Source organism: Ursus arctos, unplaced genomic scaffold (assembly GCF_023065955.2).
Source record: "Ursus arctos isolate Adak ecotype North America unplaced genomic scaffold, UrsArc2.0 scaffold_2, whole genome shotgun sequence".
Lineage (NCBI taxonomy): Eukaryota > Metazoa > Chordata > Mammalia > Carnivora > Ursidae > Ursus > Ursus arctos.
The window spans coordinates 11,309,844-11,335,409 of record NW_026622874.1 but is presented as its reverse complement, the minus strand read 5'-3'; the positions used below and the strand labels follow the sequence as shown (position 1 = coordinate 11,335,409).

At 40.2% G+C, this 25,566-nt stretch overlaps 1 protein-coding gene across 2 annotated transcripts; it reads left to right on the top strand.

Moving 5' to 3' along the window:
* Positions 1 to 75: 75 nt before the first annotated feature.
* Positions 76 to 20,922, top strand: SELL (selectin L). 2 transcript variants are annotated; one of them, XM_026509415.4, is made up of 9 exons: positions 76 to 238; positions 1,089 to 1,170; positions 3,057 to 3,443; positions 4,350 to 4,457; positions 8,175 to 8,360; positions 9,733 to 9,918; positions 11,172 to 11,300; positions 15,465 to 15,483; positions 20,150 to 20,922. In XM_026509415.4, exons 1-9 carry the CDS (start codon positions 236 to 238, stop codon positions 20,166 to 20,168), a joined length of 1,119 nt encoding a protein of 372 aa, XP_026365200.2. In that variant the 5' UTR covers positions 76 to 235; the 3' UTR covers positions 20,169 to 20,922. The 2 variants fall into 2 exon arrangements, with proteins under 2 accessions (XP_026365200.2, XP_026365199.2); XM_026509414.4 differs by lacking the exon at positions 76 to 238 and having other exon boundaries at positions 1,074 to 1,170; positions 20,150 to 20,916.
* Positions 20,923 to 25,566: the final 4,644 nt, after the last annotated feature.

Genomic DNA, 25,566 nt, shown 5'->3' with positions numbered 1-25,566 from the left:
GTCAGATTAGGAAAGGGGTGGGGAAAGAGGAGCAAGAAGAGGTGGGGAAAAGTGAGGGGAAGGGGAGGAGGATGTGAGACTTAGTCTGAGAAACGAAAGAAAGCAAACCTTTCTGGTGGCACTCCACACGGCCTCCCAAAGCACAGCACACCCAGCTGTGGGCAAGGACCCAGGCACCCTGGTGTGGAGTTGAGTGGCTGAAGTCCAGAAGAACTAAAGCAGGACGAGCAAAGCCATGGTGAGATTTTAGCCTCAAAGATTTCCAGATGCTCAGACAGAACCCCTTGGGATTGCAAAGACAGGTGGCAAAGGACAAGAAACAACACACTTCATTTTTGGTTTTAACAAAGCCAAGAATTAAAAATGCTGAGTCTAAAAGGTGCTTCTAGAATCTTTCTTCTCAGATGTGCTGATTTCTCCTCATTGACTTGTCTCTGGTGAGATTCCTGAGGAAGTACTGTCTTGTTGAAATGAGAACTTGTACAGGTAAACACTGGGGTTGCCTGAGCAGTGATACACTGCAGAAAATATGGTTTTAAGGTGTGCAGAGAACTTGTGGTCTGCATTCTGCAAAACGTATTTCTTTTTAATTGAAAAAGAAATGAACTGCTTTTCTTTATTGATGTCTGGCTATCTAATACTTTTGAGTATTTGAAACATTGAAACATTGCAATCCAGTGTAAGATTTTAACATCTAAATCTCAGACATCAATAGCTCATTAAGCATCAAAGAACACTTTAAAAAAATATACATATTAAATATCAAATAGTTTCATCTAACAGCCCAGCAGAAAGGAAGTACAAAAAATTATTGAAAGGTAGAAAAAATCAGAGTAGCAATAATTAGCAGCTGAGGCTAACACATGAAAAGAAAGAAAATGAAAGAAAAGAAAAGAAAGACAACTCTGTATCAGTTTCAAAGCAAATTTAATGCTACTTTTTTCATGCATATCTAAGAAACCTCTTACTCCAGACAGGGCTAGTGAGCGTATTCATTTTATTTTGAACTTGCCACCACCTCCTCGAGATGCTGTAAACTTGTGATTTAAGAATATAAATCCAACTATAATTTTATGTTGTCTTTGCAGCTATTTCCACGGAAATGTCAGAGTTCTCAGAGGGGCTCATGGAACATCTCCAAGTGGTGGGTCTGGACAGCGCTCTGTTGTGGTACGTTACGGTATTTGTCTATTGCTAAACCCTTTTTAACTTATGCTTATTTTTCTTAAATATCCACTGGGTGCATGTAGCCGCAGGGAAGATTATTAGGTAGATAGTTGTTAGTTCTAACCTGTTACTTTTAGTACTTCCCCCAGAAACCTCCTAAACCTGCCAGACCCTCGTTGCACGATCCAGATCCTGATAATCCCACAAACGTCTTAATTATGAAGAAATAAAGTCAGTTAAGAAATATCTGATGGGACACTTACAATCCATGCCAAATATTTAGCAGGGTACTTTTATTTATTTTTTTTTTAAGGATTTTATTTTCAAGTAATCTCTACACCCAACATGGGACTTGAACTCACAACCCCAAGATCAAGAGTCACATACTCTACCAACTCAGCCAGCCAGGTGCTCAGTACTTTCTATGTTTTTTTCAATAATTTAGTGCACATCAATGCCATTTCTATAATTAAAGTGTGAGCTTCTTAAGGTCAGACCCTTTATATATATATTTTTTATTCTTCTCCCATTGGTGTGGGAAGTTTTATGTCTGATTTTTGAAGACTCTCCAGCAATTGTTTTGAACCTTCTTTCCCCTTCCTAAGGAAGCTAGTGCTTCTTACCCCCTAGCTTAAATTTTGAGCTCCGGCCAAGCAAATGTGCTTTCCTCTGCCCCTGACACATTCTTTATACCATGTCTGCCTCGTGTTACCTGCAAAGCTAGTGCCCTTTTCATTCAGCAAGTGTTTTCCAAGTCCCTATAATGTGTCAGACACTGTTCTAGGCACTGAGGATACAGTACTGAACCAAACAGTTTCTTCCCTCTTAGAACTTACATTAGGATAGAATGTTCCTTCCAAACTCTGTTCTAAATGTTTATTTTATTACATTTTTTACTTATAAATAATATCTGTTTCTCAGTTCTCTGTTCACTTCTGATATATTTAATTGATCAAGACTAATTATGTTTTCTTTGCACCTGTTATTCCTTATTCAGAATCTTTAAGAGACTGTAAAAATTGGCTCTATGTTTTCTTTGGTATTTCTCCATGGTTTTTTGCCCTACAAAAATAAATACAAATATCAATAAATATTGGTGAAAACGTTTACCTTAATGGTAGAAGTGTTTCACATAGATCATACCATGCTTAGAATGGCATATGATACCATGAGGTCATTGCATAATTATGTGTTTGTTTTGGTTTTGTCAAAGCACTCATATTCGAAGCACCCATATGATTATTAAACACCATCAGTTGAGTATCTTTGTGCACAGAACACGATCTAAATTAATTTCATAATCCTGCAGCATTTGGTTTTGTAAATTTCTCTTTTTAAAAAATATGTAGTTAGATATATAAGACTTGAGCTATGTACTGAGGCTTTCCCAGAAGCAGCTCTTCCTGTGGTAAAAGATGATCTTTTTGATATGAAAGAGAATACTTAAAAGCATGTTGTTATTCCTGTTCTCATATTACTTCTCCTATAGAAACATAAATGTTGACTTTTAGGAAATTATCCCAGGATTTAAAGAAGTGGGCAATAAGTTTTAGGGATACATAACTATACAGAAATAGAAAAAGAAATGTCAATTTCTAAAATACGTTGATTACATGTCACTTGGAAGAATTGTGAGAAAAAATGAGGTTGTGAAGTAAAATCTAGGAAGCTACCAAATTTGTCTAAAATAAGGCAACGAGCAAAAGTATTATATATTACTGTGAAAAGTGATTAGGACCCGAAGGTCTAGGTTCTACTTCAAATCTGCAAATGACTGATTCTGTGGTCTTGGTTTCATCATCTTTAAGTGGCAAGCTCAGCCTGGATTAGTTCTAGATTCTTTTCAGTTGTAATTGTGAGCCTACATAATTCACACTGATGCCTTTCAGATTTGCTTGCACGTCATGGAACCAACTGCTGGACTTACCACCATTCTGAAAATCCCATGAACTGGGCAAGGGCTAGAAAGTTCTGCCAAGAAGATTACACAGATTTAGTTGCCATACAAAACAAGGGGGAAATTGAGTACTTGGAGAGGACACTTCCCTTCAGCCACACTTACTACTGGATAGGAATCCGGAAGATAGGGGGGATATGGACTTGGGTGGGAACCAACAAGTCTCTTACCAAAGAAGCAGAGAACTGGGGAGATGGGGAGCCTAACAACAAGAAGTCCAAAGAGGACTGTGTGGAGATATACATCAAGAGGACGAAAGACGCAGGAAAGTGGAACGATGACTCCTGCTACAAACAAAAGAGAGCCCTCTGTTACACAGGTAGGGAGTGGCCATGTGGAGAGAATGCTGGGACTCATCCCGGGGGATGGTAGGGAAGAGAGCCGTTTCTAGCACATTTTAAAATAAATCCAGCCCCCCCCCCAAATCATATCACTTCTGTGCATTTTTGGTGTGTGGGGCTGCTCCTAACACCCCAAAGCTACACCTTTAAATCAATTTACATCAATAGGTAAGTGTATGTGAGAAGTAAGGCAGGGAAGAAGAAGCAGAGAGATGGGTCCAGCCAGGAGCTCAGGCTCACATGACCCCCGTTTCCTCACTGTTAAGGTACGGGGCTTTATGCTCATGTTTCCTTCTTGGCTAAATCTTACGTAATTCTATGTAATGAAATACTGCCATGTTTCATTATCTATGGAGGATGGAAATTTCTGTTTTCAGTTCCAAAACAGTCAGTGTTTTTCCAAGTCATATTTCAACAGTGGAACAGAGTTAATTTGATCTCTTGTAAATTGGGCTCTCTACTGATTTAACAAGTTCAGACTTCTTAATCTTTCTCTAGTACTTTCTGTAAAGGAAGGGATTGCCAAGCATATTGCAGAAATGGTTGGAATTAGGTCATCATTTAACCTACTTACAACATTTAAAACAAAGCCATTCTAAGAGTTTCAAAGTATGTCACTAAGTTTCCCCAAAATGTTATAGAGTATTAGCCTTGGTAAATTCATTCTCTGTATGTGTCTGTGGTTATAGGGTCAGTATATTACAAAAATGAAAAATTCTAGCCTATGGTTTTATTGCAAAAAAGCTATGAATGTACAAATAAACCTTTCCTGTTCATTAAAATAATTGCAGCCAAAAACTTATCTATACCTGAAGAAGTGACTATGAGTACTAAGAAGTAATCACATTAAAATAATTTATTTGTGACCCCCCCCCCCTTTAAAGCTTCTTGTCAGCCCTGGTCATGTGGCCACCACGGAGAATGTGTGGAAACCATCAATAATTACACCTGCAACTGTGATGCGGGCTACTACGGGCCCCAGTGCCAATTTGGTAAGCCCCCATCCTGACTTGTCTGTGCCTATATATAGTTACAGGGGTTCTTATAGCATGTGGAAGTTGACTGGAACAAAATGGTACTAGCCATTCCGAGAAGGAAGAAGTTTTTGATCAGAAGGGTATGCTTGCACAACGTTGTTATGTTTCCTGAAAGATTGCATAAGTCAGCATGAAGTTTCAATTCACTTCTTCGTGAGTCTTTTTGAGTGCCACAAAGAAGGTAGATTTGGTAGATTCCTGCCTTAAGGAACTCATAATCTAGCCAACTTGTTGGATTCATTAGAAGCCTAAACCTTGAAAGAAACATTGTCATTTTTTGTTAGGAGGGTGAGTTACCCATTTGGTAATCTTGCTTTTTTATGTAATCCTCAAAGTTATGACAGGGCAAGGCTGAGAAAGAAGGTCACATAAGGATACAAAATACAGGTCAGAAAAATATAGTAATAAACCCAATACATTTTGGGTGGGGATACAAAAACAAATGTATTATAGATTCTGCCCATAAAGGATTTGCGATTAACTAGTGGAAATTATATATGCTCATAATTTAGTTTGATGGAAAGCAAGATAAGCTGGAGTTAACTGCCTAATGAAAGAATCTGGTCTTTATTTGACAATGGGAGGCCACTTAGTATCTTAACACCTGCTTTGGGGACAATATTCCTAGAAGCGATTCATAAGATGGACTGGAAAACAAAAAGAGAAGTCGGAGAGAATCAGTAGGAGTCTATTGAAATCATTCACAGTCATGGTGGTAGAAACAGAAAGGAAAGAGTACATACACTCAAAGTCAAGGAGTCTTTGACCCAGTCAACCCACTACCGAAAGAAACATCAAATCCTTTGATTGGTATTGATTGAGTTTCAAAACTATGGTTGAAGTATCTGGTGCATAGGATAGAAAAGTACAAGAAGAGAAAAGCAGTGTTTGTAAAAGATAAAGAATTACAGCCAAAATAAATGTAAATGTCAACCAACTGGAATAGGTCTAACTCATTTCACTCAATTCCTACCCAATACTTACACTCCACTGCTGAAGTTTATTTTTTACTATTTATTTATTTATTATTTATTTATCCTTAATACTTTTACCTTTTATTTTTTAATTCTTATATCATTGGCATGCTCCTTTTTGAACATGTTCCTTTTTTTTTTTTTTTTTTTTTTTTGGCTTCCATTTTATCATTCTTTTCTGGTCTTCTTTCTACCTGTCATCATTTCTCCTTGAATTTCTTCATGGGCACTCATCCAAGCCCATACACCATTGCTATTTCTCATTTTCTTCTATCTTTTGTCCAGGGACTCTACATGACCCCACTTTGGTCAAACTTACCAATTTCTGTAGACTCACAGATTCATGTGAGCTTTGAACTGACAAATCTTTGTCCAGCCCTGAATTCCAAATATGCCAAGCAAATCTTTTCCAATGCCCCAAAGGTTGTAAAATTAATTGTCCCGGCCAGCTTTCCTTTTTGTATTTCTGTCTCAGTATGAGGCACCACCATTTACATGGATGGATACTCTGGTATGAAACTCTTTTACCTCCCCTTACATTTATGCAAAGTAACACACTGCTCATTTTGAAATGAGAGTGAAACTTACTGTTTCTCTAATTTTCCTCCTGTTTGTCAATTCTGCTACTACTGCCCTCATTCCTCCTAGATTACTGCTTTAATTTCTTAGCTGAATTCCACAAGGTTAAATTAGCTTCCCTTAAATATACTATTCATATTATAGGCAGGCCGATTAAACAAAAACAATCAAAATCAAACGAACATCACATATATATCCACCCTTTAATTTCTAACTATTATTTGTCCTACAGGATGAAATCTGAACTTCTCGAGCTTAGAGAAATGCTTAATACATAGTAGGTACTCAGTAAATAAATGAAAAAAGATAACAGGGTTTTGCCCTCACTCCTACCTTTCTTTCTAATCTCATCTCACATCACCCCCTGCCTCCTCTTTCATTCTAGTAACGTAAACATGCTTGTAGTTCTCCACACTTTTCATATGTGCTTCATATCTCATTGACTTGCTCATGGCTTTCTCTCTCATTTTGCACATAGCTAATACAGCTGTTCGTCTTTAAGACATAATTCAGGGGCGCCTGGGTGGCTCAGTCATTATGTGTCTGACTTCGGCTCAGGGCGTGATCCCAGGGTCCTGGGATCGAGCCCCACATCGGGGTCCCTGCTCCGCTGGGAGCCTGCTTCTTCCTCTCCCACTCCCCCTGCTTGTGTTCCCTCTCTTGCTGGCTGTCTCTCTGTCTGTCAAATAAGTAAATAAAATCTTAAAAAAAAAAAAAAAAACACAGTTCAGGGACCGTTTTTTTTTTCCAGAAAGCTTTCTTTGGACCCTAAGACAAGCTAAATCTCCCTATTCCATGTTCCAATAGCTGCACACATTTCTTTCTTGTTTATTCCACATTTATTGAAGTCATCCATGTAACTGTCTGTATCCCCTGGTAGGCTGACAACCACTTGAGATCAGTTAAGTATTATTTACCATTTCACATATCAGATTGAGACTATGCCTGGAATATTTTAGGCACTTGCTTGCAGGCATGAGCTGAATTGGTGAACATAAGTTAATTTGGACTTGTACTGTATATGGAAAATATAAAAATTTTCTAATTCCTCAAGTCCATTCTTCATTGAAGTCTGAAAACTAAGGTTATAACGATGGCTCAGATTTGATAAGCAATAGAACACAAGGGTTGAAATCTTTGCTCAAATGGCGTGGCAGGGCCTAAAAATGTGAAGAATGATCTGCCAGGCTCAATTCGATCTACTATGATACCACAAGTCAGAGCAGGGAAATAGTTTCTGGAGGAGGCTGAAGGTAGGAGCTAGAGAGGATGATGACAGAATCAAGGCTGAGATGCTTCCTAAAGCTTTCCCATTCTTTTTCCATACCTCCTACTCCCAGCACTCTAATATGCCTAGGAGCTCTGATGTGACAGTTATTTCAAAACTGAGCTGGTCATTCCCATGTAAGCCTATGTAGGTTTAAACATTCTCTCCTCAGATAATGCCAACAATAATGAAAAGACTAGCTAGTTTTTAATTAGGACTTCCTATAAGCCAGGTTCTCTTCTAAGTCCTTGACTTACATTAGATCATTTAATTCCCACACCAACTCTAGGAAGTTAATACAGTTACCATGATTCCTCTCTCTTTCTTTCTTTCTTTCTTTCTTTCTTTCTTTCTTTCTTTCTTTTTTCTTTCTTTCCTTCCTTCCTTCCTTCCTTCCTTCCTTCCTTCCTTCCTTCCTTCTTTCTTTCTTTCTTTCTTTTTTCTTTCTTTCTTTCTTTCTTTCTTTCTTTCTTTCTTTCTTTCTTTCTTTCCTTCCTTCCTTCTTTCTTTCTTTCTTTCTTTCTTTCGCTTTTAAGATTTTATTTATTTATTTGGGAGAGTGAGAAAGAGAGAAAGCACAAGCAGGGGGGAGAGGCAGAGGGAGAGGGAGAAGCAGACTCTCCGCTGAGCAGGGAGCCTGATGCAGGACTCAGTCCCAGGACACTGGGATTATGACCTGAGCCAAAGGCTTAACTGACTGAGGCACCCAGGTGCCCATAATTCCTCCTTCATTGATGAAAAGACCAACGCTGGAAGGGTTAATTCACCTTGTGCCAAGGCAGAGCTTAGGCTTTTAACCCAGACATCAGATCCTTTTCACACTAGCCAATGCTGTTTCTTTTCTTACTGCAGTGATTCAGTGTGAGCCTTTGGAAGCCCCTGATTTGGGGAGCATGGACTGTAGTCACCCCCTGGGGAACTTCAGCTTTACTTCCATGTGCACCTTCAACTGCTCTGAGGGAACAAACCTCATTGGGATTGAAGAAACCACTTGCGGACCTTTTGGAAATTGGTCATCTCAAGAACCAACCTGTGAAGGTGAGTAACTCTTCAGTCTAGAGGTTTTGTCATGGCCGCCTTGAGTTTACAAACTGAGAAAATGCAGTAGAAACTTGCTAAGAAGTCTCTGTCCTCTTTGGAACATAATTTAATCTAATTTGGATCATACTGTGATGTTTTTTAAAGGGCTTATTGTTGCTCAAATCAAAAAGAAAACCACAAACAAAACACAACCAAATACCTCTGAAACCATCTCACAATATGTACATAATTTTCAGTAATACATGGTGTGATTATACTGTATTTTTTTGTTTTAGTTTTCTCATTGTCATGGCATAAATAGTCAGTCTTGCTGAACCTCAGTTAAATGTTAGTTTTTCTGTCCTCTCAATAACCCTTTTTATGTGGCATCTTACTGAACACCAACCAATTTCCTTCTCAGGGGGCTGAGGGTTTTGGTGTTCTTTCTTTCTTTCTTTCTTTTTTTTAAATGGGCTCCACACCCAGCGTACCCAACATAGGGCTTCAACTCACAACCCTGACTGAGCTCAAGACATAAGCTGAGATTAAGAGTCAGACACTTAACTGCCTGAGCCAGGAGCCCCAGTAGAAAGGGTTTTTTTGTTTTGTTTTATTTGGCTTATTCTTAAAACCATTTTTACTTTTCCTCCTCTGTGAACTCTCGGGGGAATAACAACTACTGTGAAAAACAAACACATAGTCTCTTGATCTTTTTTTTTTTTCATTCGAAATATGGTGGGTTTTTCTTTTTAACTGCCAAGAAGACTATCCCTATATGGGAGAGAACTGGTGGCATCCGACCTTGTGAAGTTTTGGTTACACTTTCTACATTTATGCATCTGACTCACTAAGTTTAAGTGGTTTAATTCTCAAAAAAGTATCAAAATCATATTGAAATCATAGAACTAAGTTGACCCACCTGCTGAATTTTACAGAAGTTGAGTGACTTGCTTCAGAGAACTGGGGTTCTCCACACTTCTTGCTTTAGGTCAAGTGAAAGGGTGGGAATTCTCTGAATTCACTGAGCATATTCCATGAGAGCTCTTGAGGCCAAGGCCATGTAGCATGGCACACTTCCAGCAGTGTTGGAGAGTTCCCAGAACTGGGCAGCAACCTGGAGCAGCCAACTCTACCCTCTGCTCCCCTCCCTTTCACTCCCCACCCCCCCAGGGCTGCCAGTGCTCCTGGCTTCCCCTCTGACTCACCACTCTTCATAATTCTCAAGAAAGTAAAGTCTGGAAGCAGCATTATCAGAACTAATTTTTAAGAGATTATAAATGTCTAGATTCAATCAGGAGCTCTACAGTTGAGTCAAGTAACTTTGGTTAAAAACCTTTGGTCAAGGGAGGGTCTCTGTTCAGAAACACTGCTTTCTTCTTTTTCATTGAAGTGATTCACTGTGAGCCTTTGGAGTCCCCTGATTTGGGGACCATGGATTGTAGTCACCCCTTGCAGAACTTCAGCTTTACCTCCACGTGCATCTTCAACTGCTCAGAGGGAATGGAGTTGATCGGGGAGAGGAAAACCATTTGTGGATCATCTGGAATCTGGTCAAGCCCTAGTCCAAAATGTCAAAGTGAGTAAATTTGCCCCGATATACTGAAGATTTAAAAATGGAGCTGGTGGGTGGGAAGATAGTGGGGAAAGATAGATTAAACTTTTAAATTGCATTTTGTTAAATGTATGTGGCCTAAAGATAAATTTGTACACATTAATTTACTGTAAAATCCTAGGCTGTTCTTAAGTCTTCCTTCAGTGGCAACTCCTGTCTTAACTCTTAACATCTAAAGGCACTGTCTCTGACTTATTTCTTATTCATTCTTCTAGTCCACTACTATCTCACTTCCGTTAGTCAAAGTTAGTACAAAGGTCACCAGTGACCACCTAATTCCCAAAATTGTGGATATTTCTCCATTATCTCTAAGCTGATGCCTCCCTAATCTGTGCATGAGAAGGACTATGTCTTCCTCATTTCCATGGACTCTCCACTTGACACAGTGCCCATGCTAAATAAGGTAAATAAATAAGTTGTCCTCTGTTTGGATCCTCTGGGAACTTGAGCCTTTTTTCTATTATACATTTGGCTTTGAGGGTGGAAGCACCTTGAAAGGGTTCATCAAAGTAACACAAAGAATAAGGGACACACCCTGCATTAATATGCAAAAGTACATTTATTTAATTGGTGGTATCAGAACATAGAGTTTTTGCATATGGGTAGCTTTTCAATGAAAGTTCCCAAATGAACGTAGTTCACTCTTTCAAGAAGATATAGGTGTATCCATCTACTTATTTGTGAAGGAAGTGGAAATATGTGGTAAGACCACATCATTTGAAAGACAGTTTAGTGTGGGTCCTTGGCATGCAAACAGCAAGTACATAAGTTTGCACAGTTGTTTCAAAGTAAAAGCGTTAATGGTTTCCTTTGATTGATATGTTACCTGGTTCAGATTGTTTTTCTTGAAGTCATATTAGACATGTTAGGTCTTCCCAGTGTCATAGAGTCCCAACTATTGAACAAGGCCGTGGAAATAAATACAACCCTGACCACTCTTTGCCAAGATTTTTAAGTACTTCTTCTGGGAGTTCCATGAATTGCAGATCTGGAGATTAAGAATTTATAGGCATTGGGCTAGAAAAGCTTGACCTGTCTCTGTCTCTGCTGTTAACTTGCCATGGTCCCTTCCATGCCAGTTTCCTCATCTGTCAAATGTCATCAAATGGGCTATTACTGGAAGACATGAGGAGGAAAAAAAGCCTAATGTCGTGAGAAGGCACTAAGTAAAGAGTGCTGTGGCCTCATGCTATGGGCCTTACTGCTCTCTCTTTCAGAAGTCGACAGGAGTTTCTCAATGATCAAGGAGGGCGACTACAACCCTATCTTCATTCCAGTGGCCGTCATGGTTACTGCATTTTCTGGGCTGGCATTTATCATTTGGCTGGCAAGAAGATTAAAGAAAGGTATGTGAGTTCGACTTTATATGAAAGTAATACGATTCAAAGTGGAAAAAAATATAGAAACCCAAAGGAAATTAAGTATGATCAGTTCAACTGAAGCAGGATACCAAGCTCTGTGTTCTGTAGACATCATCCCTGGGGATGTGTGAAACAGCCCACGCACACTTCCATTAAAACAAGTTGGCCGATTTGTGCTTTTCATCTGACAAACCTTTTAAAAATGCCTACTGTCTTTAAGGCATCATGCTAGGGTGATAATAGGCAAATGAGATATTTTAATGGTTCTTTGCTCTTCTTTAATTCTGAAAAAAGGATGCATAATCTCTGTCCTCTAAGTGCCTAAATGCCTTTGATCTCAGTGCTACAATTCCACTAGAAAAGGAATCTAGTATCCAGGAAGGTTTTTAAGGCACTGTTCCCCCAAACCTGAGTCACGTACCTGTTGGGCTTCTGATGTGTGGGAATTGCATTGTCCCTGGAAGAAATCCTCACGTTTCCTCCCCAGTGTCTATTCACTGAGGTCACAGCTCTAACCAAATGCACTGCATTTGCTTCGCCTCTACTCTGGCCTGGAGAAGAAAAGGGAATAAGGAGAGCTGTTTGAGCAGCTAATAGCTCCTGCCTGGAACAACACATGGGACGCCACCAGGAGAAAAACAACAGCATCACTCCCCTCACCTCCCTCTTGAGTGTGTCCAAACCTAAAAGTGGGACCGACTTGCTGTTTACAGGCCCACAGTCTGTGGCAGGCCCTGAGTGTGCACTGCCACATTTGGCCAACTCACCTGGCAGAAACATTTAAGACTAGGAAATCCACGGACATTAGCAGCTTTTGAGATATACCTGCTTTAGGTTCAGAAGACATCAATGAACTCAAAGTAACTGCTAAGCAACTGTTCGGTGTTGCATTTCTATGGAGTCAGTTGGTTGCCATTTTAACTTTACTTCAATCAATTAATTAGTATGTATTCTGTTCAATGACTATGGTCTCTAAAGGCTGCCCATCACCCATCCTCACTGCCGGTTGCAGGAATATTATCCACCAATCCCTAATGGTCTTCTACTGTGATCTGATCTTTCATTCCAAATTTAAGAACGCTACTAGTTTAGTTTTATAACCAACCCAGAAAGATGATGGAAGAGGGCACTGTTGATGTGCAAGAACTTCCTCAGTGTCAAGTGAGGGCACCAAGAAGTTCACTGTCTCTGCTCCTGCAGCTTCTGCTAAGACTGGATCCCATCATCTTACAGTATGATATGAAGTACTCAAGTATTACTCTAAGGCACAGGAAGAATAAGATTTTTTTTCTCCCACCATTGATTACCCTTTCCATTGAGACTTCAAAGCCTGACCCCGATCGTCCTTCTTTCCCTCCTACCTTGGGTGATGGTGACAGAACTGAGGGGTAGAGAATGCAGTAGACCATTACACACCACCCTCCAGGATACGGGGGCTGTTCTCTAAATAATCTTTAAGGATTTGGGGGCTGGGAGTCACCTTAATAGGGAGGATATTCCCAAATTCTGAAGTCTTTTAATAACTGATAGTAGAATCAAAAGACTAGAATGAAGTCACTTGTATTCATTCAGTGGCAGGGTGCGGGGTGCAGGCGGGGTTTAGCTGGCTAAGGTGGTTCTATCAGCAGGGGTGAGAAAAGCAGTGGGGTTGTTTTTACATTTTTTACCTTGGAGTCATTTCTGTACAAGATCTCAAACTGATAACTTGAAAACTACATGCCCCTGCTGTGGGAATAAGTGTGGGGCAAACAGGAAACAGATAACGGGCAGTTGGGCTAGATACCTGTAGGCCAACAAAGAGAACAGAAGCCCCAAAAGATCACTGACTCTGTAGGAGGGTCAGGGTATCTTTCATGTAGCATTTTAATGGACTTCATTTGTGGAACATCTTCTGATATTTCCAACTTTCAAGTGACTTTATCTTCCAAAGATTGTAGTCGTAAGTTAGTTCTTTGCAACATGAAGAATGTTTTCCCCACAGAAACAGGAATGATGGTTGGGTTCCCAGGCTAGACCCTCCCCCCGGAGCTTTTCTAACAGTGTAGCTCATACATTTACAAGAAAAAAAGTTAAAAGCAATAAATCTGCATGTGTATAATAGTTATCAACTCTGAGGATTTCATATGTGTTTTGGGTTCAGCAAGCTGGAAAAAGAGGACAAGTGAATATTTAGGACATAGTAGCCAGTGAAGTGACTAGATTCTTGACTCCTGTCTTGTCCTCGGACGGATCTTCTGAAACTGCAGTTTGGCACCTGCCCTAGTTGTTTTGATATCCAGGCTTTTGCTCAGTTCTTCTGCAAGAGAAATGAATGCAAGCTCTAGAAATGCATGCCCATCCATATGGGCTTGTCTAGGAACATTTTTTCCCCTAGATAATCATTCTCTGATTAGTCATTATCACTAGGCTTGTTTGAAAAATAAGGAAACTGAGGCAGTGATTTTAGGCCAAATGTCTCAAATCCCATATCAGCAGGGGCCAGAATCAGAGATCAGATTCCCATCCACGCACGCCCCCTAACACCAGTGGTCTTCAGAACAATGAAGCTCTACATTTTCTCTTGGTTGTAAGAATTCCCCCACCTGAACCAACCCACAGGGTTAGAACAAGACACGAAACTGAACACGTGCCACTTAGTTCCTTTTTCTTCAAAAAGAACTCTCTCGGTCGTAACAGATTCCTGCTCACGTATTGTTATGTGTGTCGTTGTTCCTAAAAGGAAAATATATTTATATGAAGATAAACAGAGCCTGAAGTTAATTCAGATTGAATTCTCCTTGCACAAATGCATTCAGCCCATCATCAGCGGGCAGAATTTTGGAGGAAATGCGTAAAAGAGTAAATTCTAACATTTTAAAGGTTTAAAACAATATCTGAGCACTGTGTATGTGGTAGATCTTGGCCTAAATACTTTGATGGGTAGTAAGGAGGGCACGTATTGCACGGTGCACTGGTTGTTATACGCAACTAATGAATCATCGAACTTTACATCAGAAACCAGGGATGTACTGTATGGTGACTAACATAATATAATAAAAAATATTTAAAAAATAAAATAAATAAATAAATAATAAATAAATAAATACTTTGAGCACATTTTATTTTGCCAACTCAATGAAGAAGATGTAATGATCATGCCCCTTTCACAGATGAAGGAACTGTGACTGGAGAGGCTAAGCAGCTATTCAGAGATACACCACAGTTGATCAAACAGGATTTGCACCCAGATTGGATGATTCTAGAGGTCCAGTTTATAGCCACTGATGCATAGTGCTTCCCGGTGATTTTTTTTTCTTAAAAAACTTTTTTTTTTTTTTTTTGCTTTTATTTCCTCTGGAGTCCAACTCTGCAGTTCGTTCATTAATCTACTTATTTACACTCTTTTTTTTTTTCAGAAATGATGTAAGATGGTTTAAGAAATGCATTTAACATAGTAAGTTAAAATTAGTTTAAAAGTAGGTAAGAAAGGAAGGCCAAAATTTAGGGCATAAAAAGAAGTTGGAGCAAGAAGTGAAGTTAGTACATAAAAACGCGTGTCTCAAAGTCCTGTACACTTGATAGAAAAGGGTCTCAGCTCTGGCTCTGTTTCCTGGCAGCCAATCAAAGAAGGGAGCATAACTCGTTATGATATTTAGTGTGTTTGTAAGGTAAAAACACATCAGTTACTCAGATGAATGAGTAATTCCTGCCACTGAGAACTGAGTGAAACTTCTTTGTGGATTCTCGCAGACGAGGTGGTGTGAGACGTAATGACACATATTCTTACAGTATTAGCAGCCAAGTCTCTTAGGGGAGAATCTTCAGGTGGGCTGAGAGGGCGGGCGGGGAGGGGTAAACACGCGTATGGGTAGAGCGGGACTGACAGGCAATTCAGGCTAGACTTCTGTCTTTAGGATCAGCGTAGAGGATGAAATGGAATGCAGAAGCATCCGCATCAATGGGTCAATTACGTATGAGTTTCTACCACTGTTTGAATTAGCACATTAAGCCAGTATCTCAAATCCCCTTACACACAGGTGGGGTCCACCAACAAATGCATAATATACCTCAAAAGCCAATTTTGGGAGTGGGACTCTGCCTTCTTACTTTAAAAAAAAATGGAATTATCTACTTTCACTGATGCCATTTTTCTGTTTCTTCTGTTCTTAGGTAAAGAGTCCCACGAAAGGTAAGTTTCATCAGTGAGAAGTTTCCATATCTGTTGATCTTTTCTCTACCTTCCCTGAGATACTTCCTGTTATAGCTAGACATGTTAACTCCTTGGTAACTATTTATATGAGGTCTCATTCAAATGAAGTTTCCATATAAAGTGATAATCCACTAGCCTCCTTTAAAAGCTGTGCTTTTGGCTTTTTTATGTGAGTGGTTTTGTTTTAGTGCCAGGGGGTTAGAATGAATGAATGAATGAATGAACAAATGAACAAATAATGCCCTATTAAGAAAAGGCAGTTATGTGAAGGGAGCTTTTTCTGATTATCCCTGAATTTTCTGTAAGGATTGGAAGCATGATGACATCTCTCTTCGTGTCCTAGAGGAATATAAGGGCAATACCAAATACAGGGTTCAGGAAACATTCAATTCATCAAGCATTTATTGAGAAACTAATAAATCCCAGGCCCTAAAGAGGTATAATTCTGGACCCCAGGCCTTCAGTGCCCTAGTACAAGAATGTAAATGACTTCTGCTCTGATAAGCGTTGACCTTCAGAAACGTGGAAAGAAAAGGTGGGGAACATGAATTCTGCCTGTGGCTTCCCCAAAGAGGCAATTTTTTTTCTTAGCTTGATGTTGGACCTCAGATTGTTTTCAGCTGGAGAAACAGACTGAGAAGTATTGCAGACGTGTGAATACATGGTTCAGCTGGCAGAAGTGAAGACGTCAAAACGTTTCTCGGTTTCAGGGGTTCAGGGACTTGTTTAGAGATTTTGGGAAGGAGAGTGTAGATAGGAAGCACTAGGGAGGTGAGACTTTGGTAACATACTGAGTGCCCAGTTAGAAAACCGAGCATGTTTTAAAATGCTGGAAAAAGGATGGTCCCTGAGGAAGTTGGTTGCTTGTTCAGACAGCCATGCTAACAACCACAAATTGTTATGAAGAAGTTCAGTGAACTGTAGCTTTGAGTGCAAAAGAGAAACCATGAGATTCTTAACTATAGGGAACAAACTGAGGGTTGCTGGTGGGGAGGTGAATGGGGGGATGGGGTAATGGGGTGATGAACATTAAAGAGGGCACATGATTTGATGAACACTGGGTGTTATATGCAACTGATGAATCACTAATTCTATCCCTGAAACTGATAATACCCTATATGTGAACTAAATTGAATTTAAATAAAATATTTTAAAAAGAGCAACTGCAGAGATAGAAGACAACATAAGCTGGATCATAGAGTAATTTATAAGCCATATTAAGGAGTACGGACTTAATCCTAAGGTCTTTGGGGTAAAGCAGGTGAATGTCATGCTGAAATTTTCACCTTTGAGGATCATTCTGCAAACAGGGGAGTTGGGTGAGCCTGGAGGCAAAGAACTGTTTTGAAGACATTTGAAGTTATTAGGTTAAAGCTGATGGTGCCTGTGTAGAGAAATAGCAGTGGGGTTGAGTTCAAAATCAAGTGAATATGGTAATTAATTGGCTAAGTGAGAGAGAGAAGAATCAAAGAAATCATCAAGGTTTTGATCAGGAGCTCGTGGATGGCTGCTGTCTATACTATACTCTTTATTGAGAAGGGAACATGAAAGAATGGGTTTTGGAGGTGAAGATCTTAGGTTCAGTTTTGTCTGTGCTGAGATTTAGGTGTCTGTGGCTCGTCCAGAGTTGATTGGTTCAATCTGTAACACAGGGGCCACCTTGGGGCAGGAGAGTGGATTTGGGGGTTCTCACGTTCCAGAAGGTTGACTGCTATTTTGGGAGCAGGTACAGTCATCTGAGAAGTGTGTGGATTGGGAGAACAGAAGAGGATGTGGGAGAGAGGGTGGGAACTGGGGAAACATCCATATCAAACGGGTTGATGAAGGAAAAGGAGAAGGGGGAGAAGTTGCCGGAGAGGTAGAAGGAAGATGAGGAGAGTCTGGGTCATGAATGCCAAGGAAAGAAGGAAGTAGAAATGGTTCAAAGGCAGTTGGGAGAACCAGTAAGTTCCCACTGGATGTAACAAGGGTATCCGTGCAGAGACTGCTCTGTGTTTGAGGTCATGACTGAAGTCTGATAGCGAGGAGTTGAGGGTTCAGTGGAAATGAGGAAGTAGAGGCAGAACATGGAAGCCATCTCTTTTAAAAACTTGGCTAGGAGATGATACAGGAACTGGATGACTGGATAAGGACATCAGGTCAGTGAAGGTTCCTACATTCTATTTTATTTTATTTCCCTATATTTCATTCAATACTGTAGATGGGGACCTAGACCCTTCTCTGGGCTGGGCTCCCTATCTCTGTGGGCAGGAAATCCACAAGATATAAAGATTTCTTTCATGCTCACACCCAGTGAGTGAAAGTCTTTTCTGGCACAATCCACCCAGAGCCGTTTTCTTGTCACAGGAACCACCTGTTTTTTAATTGCCACTAGATGGAAGCAGATCAATTCAATTTTTTAGAAGACCTGGGGGGACAGGAAGAGAGGCTGGCAAGAAGAGTATTAGCATTAAGTTAATTACCACAGTCAGCTAATTGCCATATAAAGTTTGATGGCTCACTGGTTTTTACAATGAATCAATCAATAGTTGTTTATTGCATACTTTTGTGTTGGAACAATGCTAAGCTTGACTGAGACACCAAGAGGAGTAAGTCCTTGACCCTCACCTCAGGGAGATTATTATCTAGTTGAGTAGTGAAGACAGAGAAATTAAAAACAATTATTTTCAGAAAAATATAAGGCAGAGGATGGTAATGGACAATGAACTCTGTGTTAAAGTACTTTTTCAATACAGAAGAAGCTTGTTGATCCCAGAAAATGTTATCAAGAAGGTGAACCCTGGGTTGGTTTTGAAGAATGGATGGGATTAAGTGTACAGAGAGAAGCAGGGGAGACAGACTATAGGGAAATGATTAAACATGCTACGGTAGTGGGGCTGGGACAGCGTGTTCAGGAGGCAGTGACTGGAACTGCTGAGAGCCCAGGGTGTAGAGGAGCTGTGAACAGAAGTTGGAAAGGAAGGCTGACCCCATCAAGACAGGTCCTGAATGTATCACCAGATGTTCTAGAAGGACTTAACAAAGAAGCATTATTTTCCCAGCTGCCTTGAGACACCTCTCATTTATTGACCAAGATGACTTGAATTCATCGAATTATAAAATTTTAGGTCTTGAAGGGATCTTGATGGATGTCATGTTCAAACTCTCTTTACAACTGAGCTAGTTGAATCACTTTCCTATAGGCCCTGAGCTAGTGACATAGTTAAGATAATTGTAAACATTTATGAAACATTAATTCCATGCTGCACACTGCTCTGAGTGTTTTAGGTGTCTGAAATCAGGCAACATTGCCTACAAGCCTGTGGGGGAGAAGGACTATTAATACTCTCATTTTACAGGTAAAGCAACAGAAGCAAAAAGAAACAAAATATCTAGTCTGAGGTCACTGAATAAATGACAAAGCTGAGATTTGTCCCCATTTGGACCCATCCTTATGCATCTAGAACTCAGGACTCAGTGATAGAGTTCTAAGTCCCAGACACCCTCTGCCCCCCGTGATGCGACGACTTTTCTCCCTGAAACCATTTGCGATGGCACTGAGGAAGGGGTGGGGTAGAAGAAGCAGAGTGTATTTCTAGAACAAGCCAAACATAAGATGAAAAGCATCACACTAAACATTGGAGCATTTTTTTTAAAGGCCTGGTGCCAACCGGAATAGTCCTGTGTGCTCATCCTTAAAATGGTGAATGACCAACTCTTGGGCATTTGTGGTTTCAATTCTTGCTGGGTTATTTTCACTCTTCTGCAAATCGGTTCTGTTTACCACCTCATTTGGTTTCTAGTGTCTAAATTCTGCCTGGGTAAAAGCTACACCCAAGATACACAGGAAGATACGATGCCAACCTCAGTGGAGGGTATATGTGAAATTTTGTTTTCAGATACATTTTTATCTCTGTATTGGCAAGCACGTTTGCAGCTGCTGAACTGTGGTTTACCCTGGCAGTTCATCATGACAGCAGAGTCTCAGAATCTGCTTCTCCCTTTGAAAGGTCCTATTAAGACATGCCATATTTGGCTCCCCCACCCCCATTCCTCCCCCACCCTCTGCAAGAATGAGACACCTGTGTCACACACACAAAAAGGTGTCATTTAGCTCATGAAACTAGATTTGTCCCATTTTCTTAAATCATGTCCCACCAGAATCAGGCGTTTAGAATTACCACCATATCTTTCACAAGCTTTGATTTTTCTCTCATTTCTCTATTTGAACATTGTCATCTTCGTCTACTTTTCATTGACCGCCCACCGCTAAAAATCTATCGAAAATGCCCTTCATGCTCATTCGATCTGAAGACAAAGCCTGTGCCCCAGAAATGTCTCCGGGTGTGGTCCCTGGACCAGTAGCATGAGCGTCACCAGGGAACTTGTGAGAAATGCAGAATCTCAGACCCCACCCAGACCCACTGAATCAGTCTGCATTCTCGCACCACCTCTGGGTGGCAAGCACCTGCAAGTGTGAGAAGCCTTAGGGTTTTATTCTCATTCCTTTGCCTTAGTGAATATCCCATGTCTTGTCCAACCTATCCGAAAGGCATTTCCTTCACTCCTCTTCTAACCTTCAGTGAATAGTTACCTTTATTACGAACACTGTTCACTTTTGCAATTTTTAATCTTCTTAATTTATATTCTCCTGTTTTTCATTCAGGGTGAATGATCCATATTAAAGCACCCTCTGTGAAAGAAAATTCTTGAGATACTGAAGTGTCGCTGGATCCTTCAAATCCCTCCCTGAAAAGTATCGCATGGTGGTGTCTCCTGCATTGAAGATGAAGTGTGTTTCCTTCAGCGCATCTGGAAAGATTCCTGCAGGACCGGCAGATCTTTCTGCTCCCACTGTGCCCCTCACCCACCCCTGCAGCCCAGCTACAGTTGTGCTTTACATAGCTCAGTGTTTTATTCTTTTTCATGGACCATGGGGGGAGAAGATAGCTATGGAATATAAAGATGTCCTATTTTGCTCTCTATCTTGACTCCATTTCCAGTTACAACTCAGTGCTGTACGTGATGACCTCAAATACAGTGGAAACTTGCTTGTGTACCTACAGACTCGGTTTTGTTGCAAGTCACATTTTATCTCCCCTGCCCTCCAGTCGCCTCTAGGGGTGCATTCTTAGAGATAAGTTCTTAAAAGTGATGTTACTCTTGTTTCCCAACTCTAGCAAAGTAATGGGGTTCAGTTCCAAACAGAGAAAGTGCTACTTGCACAGTAGCCTCACCTTCTGTAAATGGAGGCCATCCTATTTAACTGCCCCCAGCCTCCCCACCTTCTGTCTTCCCTTCCCAGTTGGCCGGCTTCCACATGTAGCATTTCATGAGCATCAAACCAAGAGAGAGAAGAGAGAGATAGCCTGCACTGATTATTATTATTTTTTTTTTTTCTGGTTTTCAGTGTTGCTCTTTTTATTGGACCCACCAAGATGTCTTGTATATGATGCTTTTTTTTTTTTTAGTGACCACTATATTGTTAATAAAAAACATCACCAGAAAGCTAACTGCAGTCAACAGGTCTTCAATGTCAATTTAAACAAGTAGAAAGAGTTTCCTCCCACCCCAGCCCTCTTACCCATCTACCGAGATTCTCCCTAGTCTTTAAGATCCATCTCAAGCACCGTCCCTACACCACCCTTACTTCTTTCATAACTAGTCCTTTCATAGCTAGTCCAGATCTGCGGCCTCCTGCTGCAAGTTTTGTCTACAACATGCAGTTTTGGACTTAGCTGGGGTTTTTTTTAATGTTACTTGGTCTGTTATTTTAAAAACTGTCACGTGTATGTTTTCTCCCAGTGAAATTCTACCCTCCTTAAAGACAAAGATGGTGTCACATCCGTAGAGTGCTGGCTCATTACTAGACACTTGGTAGATTGTGTATTCGTGTAACTCAGAAAGAGCATACAGTGTACTGTTGATACAGGTTGCAGCAAAACCTCTCTCCATGCATGTGATGACTCGAACAGATACTCATCTAACATGGCTAACTTCTTACAACAGAATAGGGGCCTGGTAAAAACTAGTTGAAATCCCTTCTTGCCCCAAGGCCAACACCACTTTCATACAAAATTATACGTGTTATGAAATGATTTTTTTTGGTAATGATTATATTTTCTTTTCTCAAATCCATCTCAGATCCTGCTTTATAATATGAGCTGTTGCAAAATAATTCTCCACGTTCTACACTACGAATCTAGGCTATACCATTCACATTCATGTAGCTTAAGATATATCCTTTAGAGTTGTCTAGTGCACAACCTGTACACACAGCAGCCCTGATTGCAAGGTCTTATTCGACTAAGACATCAGAATCAAAGACCCCACATGGTGGCAACTTCTTGGAAATAAGATGTGTATAGACTTAAAAACACAGTCCTTTGTTTAAGCCCTAAGACTACTATGTGATCCTAGGAATTACGTCATTTTATATCTGTCAGATAAAGATTTGTAACATTCATTAAAAAAATAAATAAGCATTCATTAGATAAATTTTTCCAAAGACCTTGGGTTTAATCTCCCTGAGACTTAGTTTCCTGTTTCCTTACCTATAACATAATAATGAAATATGCCTTATTTACCTCCTGGGCTTATTGCGATGATTGAGTCAGGAGTGAACTTGTTTTGTGAACTGAACCTTAAATGTAGATTGCTTTCCACCCAAATCTTGCCTTCCATGCTTTCTTGGTGTAGGATTTTGGATCTTATGCATGGGCTTGACCAGAAGCAGGTCTGAGAACTTGTCCTGAGCTTAAAAACCAGAGGGTCCTTCTTTTGTGTTCAAATAGGAACCCAGTGTTCAGATTTTCACCAGAGGTCAGCTCTGCTGACCTTTGATGGGGTGACCTGGAAGGGCACAGGATGGGGAGCCCCACTCAGAGGGAATCCTGCCTCTACCCCTATGGTGTGACCCTATGAGTCATTAACCTCTCTGAATTTCAGATTTATTTATGAAATGGGGTTACCATTATCTTCCTCACATAGCTGTACTCCAGATTAAATGAAATAACCCCTTTCTTTCATAACGCAGAATACCAGCCTTCATGAAATTGACAAGAGTCCAAGAAACACAGAATTACCCATTCCTCTGTATTTGTTCACCAGAGCTCAGTGAGCCTGGGCTATATTAATTTAGTTTCCCAGGGAAATATTTCATTAAGCTGATATTTAATTTTATGACCTTAGCTCTGCTATGAAAAACCTGTTCCCTGAGTGTCACACACTTCCCATGTATGCCCTAGTTTTCACCCTTGACCTCCCCAAGACTGTGCTGTGTTCTTTGACACAGTCTGAAACAGACCTAGCTCCATAGTGATTTAATGAGAAATAGATGAGTCAAGTAAGAGGCTTCATATCCAAATCAGACTGCGGAAAATTAATAAAGTTATCCTTTAGACGTCTATGCTCTTCCCCCTCAAAGATCCTATTCTCTGTCAGCTGACTGTCTCTTCATTTTGTCTTTTCCCCAAAGTTCCTTGAACATTTCCCTCTCTTGATTCTAGCAATTTGATTCTTCCCTCTGTTTACATGCCTCATTCAGGAAAGAAAAGTCACTAGAACCAAAACAACCCATAACCCATGACAAAGGACAGGGAAATTATTAGCAGAAATAATGAGATTTTCACTTCCCTTTAGCCTTGGCAGTCTTGTCTTATCTCGTGGGCTGTCAGCATTCCATGAGGTACAGCCTTCCCTATGTGACCCTGAAAGGTTGATTGGAACTAAGCTTAACTCGGCACCTTGGTTGAAGCTTGGTCCAAGCAACAGATCTGGTGGTGGTGTTTCCAGTACTAATAGTCGGAACAGCAGTAGTTGCCATGGCGATGATAATAGTAGGGTAAGGGATTTTTAAAGTTAATTATTTTAGTTGACATCCAATTATCTTCTTTGACATCCAAATCCATACCATATCTGGAGAAAGCTATCTTTTTTTGATAAGGCTCTAAGGCAGAAGAACATTACAAGACATGTCATCAGAGGCTGTAGACATACAGGGCATCTAGAGGTGGAAGGAAAAAGCACGTCTAATTGCAGGTCAAGGCAGCGTGTGCTATGGAATGCTGAGGAGTGCAAGCCAGAGATGCTGTGGTTCCAAGGGAGGGACCACATGACAAAGGGCAGCAGGATTTATAGGTAGAATTAGATCCTGAATGAGGTCTAATTAAGAACCAGAAGGTGAGTTAAATATCCAAGGCAAAGATTGAAGTCAGAGATGTCAGGCAGGTTTTAAGGGCTTAACAGAGAACCAGCAATGAAAAAGGCATAAAACAGCTTTAAATCCCAGGTGAAACTTGCAAAATTTATTCTGGAGTTTCTGGGAACCCTTGAGCAAGAGAGGGACAGTGATATTCTGGGAAGGTTAACACGTCCAAGGGTTTAAGAGTGGAGAGAAACGGAAGCAGAGAGACTAGTCAGTAAATGTCTTTTTCAGGCCTGATGATTAGGGTGGGGCCAGGAAGATTCCAGCGTGAAACATTGTCAAGGCTTTGGTCTCTGACTCGCTGGGGTGGAGGGACAGGGAGGGAAACGCAAGGGAGTGCAACAAAGCATTCAGAAAGGAAAAACATAAAACAAAGGTTCTGGTTAAATACGGTTTATGCAAATGTTCTTTTTTTCAAAGAACTTGTAGGAAAGTCCCTCCTTTGTTATATTTCCTCTTCATGAGCATATCTCTTCCATTGTTAATATAGGATTGAGTCAAGGATACAGTCAAAGTGGCTTTGGATTCATTAAGGCAAGTGGTGATAGAGACTGAGAATAGGAAAAGTCCCCAAACTCAGAGCTCTTAAAAATGTGAGTTTGAATCAATTCTGACTCCTTAAATGAAAGCAATCTGAGTTTAGTTTCAGAAATGCAATTTTGATAGAGACCCTGATGCAGACTGGCCAACCCTGTCTCAAATGCTGGGAAGCTTCTGAAAATGCCTGCCGATGGGTTCACTTTGTGTGGTCAGTTTCATGTGGATTTAGAGCTCACAGGCAGAAGGCATGTTTGATGGTGTACAAGACTTGTATGATGTGCTGATTGCTTCTGGAGCGTTGCATGAACTTCCGAGAGAAATCAGCATCTCTCTAGAAAGCATGTAACCGCAGGACTAGTTTCCAAATTTTTCTATTATGAAGAACACTCATTAAACGTACAAAATTGCAAGATAGTAGTTATTTTTACTACCCACTAATTGAGAAAACACAGATGTATGGAGGGATGATTAAAAAAAAAAAAAAAAAGGCTTCTTGCCCGGAGGGTATTTAAGGCCCAGATATTAAAAATCACTGCTTGTCCCTACACTGCAATTTCTTTCTTCTTTCTTTCTTTCTTTCTTTCTTTCTTTCTTTCTTTCTTTCTTTCTTTCTTTCTTTTTCTTTCTTTCTTTCAAGATTTTATTTATTTGAGAGACAGAGGGAGCGAGAGCACACATGCATGAGCATAAGCATGAGTGGGGGGAGGGTCAGAGGGAGAGGGAGAAGCCGACTCCCCGCTGAGCAGGGAGCCAGACCTGGGGCTCGATCCCAGGATCCTCAGATGATGACCTGAGCTGAAGTCAGATGCTTAACCCACTGAGACACCCAGGTGCCCTGCAATTTCTTTAAAGAGCCTACCTTTACAGATACTCAATCTTTCACCTTCATCAGATTGTGTATTCACCCAAAATCCCCATGCAAAAACACCTATACTTGATTTCACGGATGTACATAGAACATTTCACTTAACAATTCGGCAATTCTACTACATATGGAACATTTATAGAAATAGATCATCTTTTGGACTATAAAGCAAGTGTCAATGAATTTCTAGGAACTAAAATTATAGAGATCAAAGTCTCTTCTATTTGTTAGGCTAATAATAAAAAAATTTTTAAAACATTTCAGTATGTTTAATAATTCAAATATATTTAAGTAACTCATAAGTCAAAAAGATCACAAAGAAAATTTTGAACTTTTACAATTGAAGGGTGCGGCGAAAGAGATGTCAAGGAAAATTTATCATTGTAATGCTTATATTAGAAAAGCAAAGAAGGCTAAAACTTAAACATCCAACTTAAGGAGTTAGAGAAGCAAGTGATAGAATAAGCCATAA